Source organism: Phragmites australis, chromosome 22 (assembly GCF_958298935.1).
Source record: "Phragmites australis chromosome 22, lpPhrAust1.1, whole genome shotgun sequence".
Classification (NCBI taxonomy): Eukaryota; Viridiplantae; Streptophyta; class Magnoliopsida; order Poales; family Poaceae; genus Phragmites; species Phragmites australis.
Genome location: NC_084942.1, coordinates 23,883,199 through 23,888,681, shown reverse-complemented (window position 1 = coordinate 23,888,681; position 5,483 = coordinate 23,883,199). Strand labels below are relative to the sequence as shown.

At 53.5% G+C, this 5,483-nt stretch overlaps 1 protein-coding gene across 1 annotated transcript; it reads right to left on the bottom strand.

Annotated features, from left to right (window-relative positions):
* Positions 1–1,880: 1,880 nt before the first annotated feature.
* LOC133905511 (receptor protein-tyrosine kinase CEPR1-like) lies at positions 1,881–5,483 on the bottom strand. The gene is made up of 2 exons (XM_062347320.1): positions 2,672–5,483; positions 1,881–2,552 (listed from the first exon to the last, which is right to left on the bottom strand). The coding sequence occupies exons 1-2, from the start codon at positions 5,211–5,213 to the stop codon at positions 2,185–2,187; spliced, it is 2,910 nt and encodes a 969-aa protein (XP_062203304.1). The 5' UTR covers positions 5,214–5,483; the 3' UTR covers positions 1,881–2,184.

Here is a 5,483-nt window from a genome sequence, read left to right as displayed (position 1 = left end):
CTCTGTCCTTCTTGTTGTTGTTTCCTTACCTCGTAATAGGTCCTAAATTTTAGTTTTTTTTCCTTTCCCTGCCCAGTTAGGGATGTTGTGTAATCTGTAAAGTCATTTTCTCTCACTTAATACAAAGATACGCACCTCTACTGTGTATTTGAGAAAAAAAATAATGTGTCGACTATCCTATAACTATATGATATTCCATCTATTTTCATGAATCAACACCACTTACATATTCGACACTCAAAAGCCAAAATGGTGAGATGACACTATGGCATGATCAATACAGGCTTAGTTTATCGATCGAAAATTGCAAATGCCATGCATGTTATGTTGATCAATGGCATCCTACTCAACATGGTGAGGCTACAACAAAGATGACCACCAAATTTGCTAGATCTAGTGAGCTACAACTGCTACATACCACAGCATGCAATGCTCCCACTTAGATTAGTGGATTCTTATTGGCACTTTCTACGGCTGATGAAAGGAAAGGCTCAGGCACTCATAGATACCTATAGCACATTGCGCTTGCAAATAACCAGCTCATATTTCCTTTTTTTTTTCCATTGCAAAATTATTGTTGCTCTAAGTGCTGAATTTTTTTGTTTGACATTTCATTTGATTTCTATTGGAAAGGCTGTATCCTTAAGGGGAAAACGCATTAACATGTGAAGTATTATCAAAATAATATTTTTTTTGGAAAAGGGAACATCAAAATAATATATGGTGGTCTGAACTTAAGCTTTAGAGGGAAAAAAAATCTGAAACTGAATTATGCTTTATGGTTCTCCAAGGACTGTCAAAAGTCTCCAGTCCAAAATATTAGAACCGTTCGAATAAACTGGAGTATGTTTACTTGCACAATTTAGACAAAAAAAAAAGTCCTTTGTGGACATGCGCTTTTTTCAGTGTACTGAATGTATCAAAGAAAGGAAATTGGAGCAAGTTTTTGAACGAGGGATTGAATCCTACAAAAATGTTTGAAAACGAAATAGTGAAAGTGACTGCAATTTTTTTTTTCTTTCACATCTGTAATTAGCAGATAGAAGAAAGGATAAAAAAAATTCACATCTTTTTGCCTTGCACTTGAATGCTTTACCCGATTTCCGTTGGAATGGCACTCGACCATAAAAGCGTAATCGAGGTTTTTGTTTGCTTGATCCCAAAAATGAAAAATGAAATCTCACGTGTCACGCACATATTAAGGGTAGTGAAGTATACCATACGATAAGCTTGATTCTCATCAGGATGTAAACTTAAAGAACAAAAGATATGAGATGTTGGTATATAAAACTTTTGTTGCTAAAAATGTCACCATGCAGCAAATTTTTCCTATCTTTCTTAACTTGTAAAAGTAAATACTACTCCAGCACTGACTTTACACGTGGATTACAATATTTGATTATTAACACAGTACTCTAATGCCACCGTGGCACTAATCAAGTAGGCGTGAGCCCTATTGACAATAGGCTGAGTCAACTTCCATGGCACTCTATCATGCAGTGTACTCGCAGCCACGTCACTATCTGGGCCCACAAACAGAATCCAGCTGACTTTTCAAGTGGAATAAATTTCCACTGCACTTGCAGCCAAAACCTTCTTCCATGACATGAGCTAATTAGTTTCCTTTAGCCAAAAAAGAAAAGGAAAAAGGGTCGAATAAATTAAGTAAAAAACACCTGCACAGCTGAAAAAATTCTCAAAGTTGAGTTGGCATCACTCTCACCAAAAACAAAAGCATGCATGGACAAGAAAAGGTTAGAGAGAAAGAAAGGCTCGATCCATGGATCCAAAGAGAAAGGAACATTTCAATGTCGAATACACTAACATATTTGCTTCCATCCATATACGATACAATTTTTTCTCTTGGTCCACTCAGAGCATCAGATTCTGCTTAAACACCAAGCAGTATATATGAGTGTCAGTGACGATACACTTGTGGAGAACGACGGCCCAGTAAAGCTGGCTACCTAGCTGCTACCCTATGTATATGTAGTATATATATATCTCTTAGTGCAAGAGCGAACAATCTTTGCAACTTGCATGCTCGTATCATTATGTAAATCGTCTCAATTAGTATAGCAATAATCTACTACTATAATCATAATGTTCTTGCCTAATCGATTGGACCTCACCTCTTAGTTTAATCGATAGTAGCTTGTCGTACGTGCTAGCTGCTTCGAATTCCTAGGGACTGGCTAGTTTGGGCTGGCCGGAGGGGTCCTTGGGTGTCCGGCCGGCTGCGGGGCCGGCCTCGGCGAGCATCTGGACGACGTCGGCCATGGTGGGGCGGAGGCCCGGGATGCTGCAGGTGCAACGCACGGCGACGCGCAGCGCCTGCACCATCTCCTCCTTGTAGGGGCTCCACGCCAGGCGCTTGTCGAGCGCGTCAGCCTCGGCACCGGCGGCCACCTTGCCGGAGACCCAGTGCACGATGTCGCGCGTGTCGCCGAACTCCGGCTCGATGGGCTTCCTCCCCGTGGCCAGCTCCATCAGTACCACGCCGAAGCTGTACACGTCGCACTTGGTCGTCGCCTTGGACGAGTAGGCGTACTCTGCTCATGGCGCATGCATGCATGCACGTTAATGGATTAATTAAGAATAATCACGCCAATTAATTAATTAGTTTTAAAATTATTAGTCAGGTAGGATTAGCAATTGATGGAGTATATACCTGGCGCGAGGTAGCCGTAGGTGCCGGCGATAGTGGTGGTAGACGCGTCGCGGTCGGCGGCGCCGCGCGCCTGGAGGACCTTGGCGATGCCGAAGTCGGCGACCTTGGGCTCGAAGTCGGCGTCGAGGAGGATGTTGGAGGACTTGATGTCGCGGTGGACGATGGGGAGCATGAGGTCGTGGTGGAGGTATGCGAGGCCCTGCGCGACGCCGAGAGCCACGCGGTGGCGCGTCGGCCAGTCCAGCAGCAGGAAGCAGCCGTGGAGCGCCTCCCACAGGTTGCCGTTGGGCATGTACTCGTACACCAGCAGGTTGCTGTCGGCGCCGGAGTAGCAGCAGTAGAGTTTCACGATGTTCTTGTGCCGGATGCTTCCCAGCGTCTCCACTTCCGTGCGCAGCTCGCGGTCACCCAGCCAGCCGCCTGTCATGGCCGTGTCGTGCTGCTGCTTGCTGGTCCTTCGCGTCGACACCCAGAGCTTCTTCACCGCCACCAGCTCGCCGCTGCTCAGCTCGATCTTGTACACCGTCCCGGAGCCGCCGTGCCCCACGATGTTCTTGTCGATCAGCGCCTTGAGGATCTCGTGCTGGTCGAAGCTCAGCTTGTGGAAGCTCGTCACGTCGTACGACGAGCTCGACGCCGGCGACTTCGGAGCCCCGTCCTGCTCCGCGTCTTGCCGCGCCCGCAGCACCCACCGCCGCGCCAGCGCCAGCGTCGCCACCACGCACACCAGTGCGCACACGCCGACCACCCACACGTTCCCGGCCAGCCCTCGTCGCAGGCTCGGCCGCGGGCACAGAGGCAGTGCCGGGTCCGTCAGGTTCAACCGGAACGCCACGCACAGCCCCGGGTTGCCCGCCACGCTCTCCAGCAGCCCCTCCTTGATGAGCGGAAGCGGCACGGGCCCCGACAGGTTGTTGTTGGAGAAGTCCAGCGAATTGGGCAGCAGCGTGCACAACGACTCCGGGATGACGCCGGACAGCGCGTTGTTCGACAGGTTGAGCACGTTCAGGCTCCTCAGGTCGGCGAGCGTCTCCGGGATGGAGCCATTCAGCCAGTTGCCCTGCAGGGACAGCTGATTCAGCCTCGTCAGCCGCCCCACGGCCGCCGGGATTGGGCCGGCGATGAAGTTGTTGCTCAAGTCGATCTTCACGAGCTCCGAGGCGCCGGCGATATCCGGCGGGAGCTCGCCGGACATGCGATTGTAAGACGCGAACAGCGAGGTCAGGTTCAGGGCGGCCGCCACCGCCGCGGGCACCGGCCCGGTCAGGTGGTTGTAAGAGAGGTCGACGATGGAGGCGTGCGGGAGCCCGAAGATGCCCGCGGGGACGTCCCCCTCCAGGTGGTTGTTGCTCACCCGGAAGCGGAGCAGTGGTGTGCACTCGGCGTAGGCCGCCGGGATGGCGCCGGTGAGGAGGTTGCTCAGCACGAGGATGTACTGGAGCTGGCCTTTGGCGCAGGCGTACGGCGGAAGTGGCCCGGTGAGCTGGTTTTCCGACACCTCGATCACGTTCAGTGGCGAGTACCGGCCGAGATCGGCGGGGAGCTCGCCGGTGAGCTGGTTGCGGTACACGGAGAGGATGCGGAGCTGCGTGGAGTTGCCGAGCACGGCCGGGATGGGGCCGGTGAGGCGGTTGGTGTACATCTGGAGCACGCGCAGGTTGGCCAGTGCGCACAGCGCCTCCGGGATGCCGCCGGTGAGCCGATTCTCGGACAGGTCGGTGTCGGTGAGCTGCGACAGGTTGCCGAGCTCGGCGGGGATGCTGCCCTCCAGCTCGTTGTAGTAGAGCTCGAGGAGCTGCAGGTTGGGGAGGCGCGCGAGCGACAGCGGTATGCGGCCGGTGAGGAAGTTGCCGCTGAGCTCGAGGTCGGTGAGCGACGTCATGTTGCCGAGCCACGCGGGGATGCCGCCGCGCATGGACGTGGTGGAGAGGATGAGAACGCGTATGCGCCGCAGCGCCATGAGTGACTCCGGCGGCCGCCAGATGTCGAAGCCGGGGTTCTCGTTGAAGTTGACCACCTCGAGGGTGGTGACGTTGGCGATGGACGTCGGGAACGCGCCGGAGAAGAGGTTGTTGGACATGTCGAGCACGCGCAGCGCCCGCATCGGTGACAGGTCCGGCACGGGGCCCGAGACGCCGGAATAGCTCACGTTGAGCACCTCGAGGAAGGTGCAGTTGAGCAGGCCGAGTGGGAAGCCGCCGCGGATGTCGTTGTACGCCATCCGGAGCTCCCGGAGCGCGGGAAGCGCCGCGCAGACGCCCGGCGGGAGCCTGCCGATCAGCCGCCACGACGTGACGTCGATGCCGGTGACGTTGCCGCCGACGTCGCAAGCGATCCCCTGGAAGCTGCAGTACTCCGGCGCCGGCGTCAAGAAGTCCCACCTCGACATGCCCGGCCCGGCGAACTCGTCCTTCATCTTAGAAAGGTACGTACCCTGCGTGTCCAATGCTGCCACTGACGTGCCGACGCCATCGCCGGCCGCGAACAGGACGACGGCCAAACACCACAACAAGGCCGGAATTGAACAGAGAGTGGCCACCATAGCACCAGTAAGTATCCAATCTGGGAGACAGAAGCAGTGATGGTGTTTCTTCTTGGGCCTGTGCTGGTGCTGCTGTTCTTGAGAGAGAGAGAGATAGAGAGAGAGAGAGAGATGATGTTGTTGCAGGCAATGGTGAGGAGGCGCTATCAAAAACGGAGGGAGTATATAAGTGGAGGGACTTGGAATTGCTGATGATGGGAAGGAGAAGGAGGACCAGAGAGAGATGCATGCTTTTGCCTTTTGCCTTTTGCTCTTGGCCGAGGGATATAT

Bases quoted from the DNA above. Each gene is read 5' to 3' on its own strand.
- LOC133905511 (XM_062347320.1), bottom strand. From the start codon at position 5,213: ATGGTGGCCACTCTCTGTTCAATTCCGGCCTTGTTGTGGTGTTTGGCC. The intron at 2,553-2,671 runs GTATATACTCCA...CGCCATGAGCAG, and splicing joins CTACGGCTACCTCGCGCCAG to AGTACGCCTACTCGTCCAAG.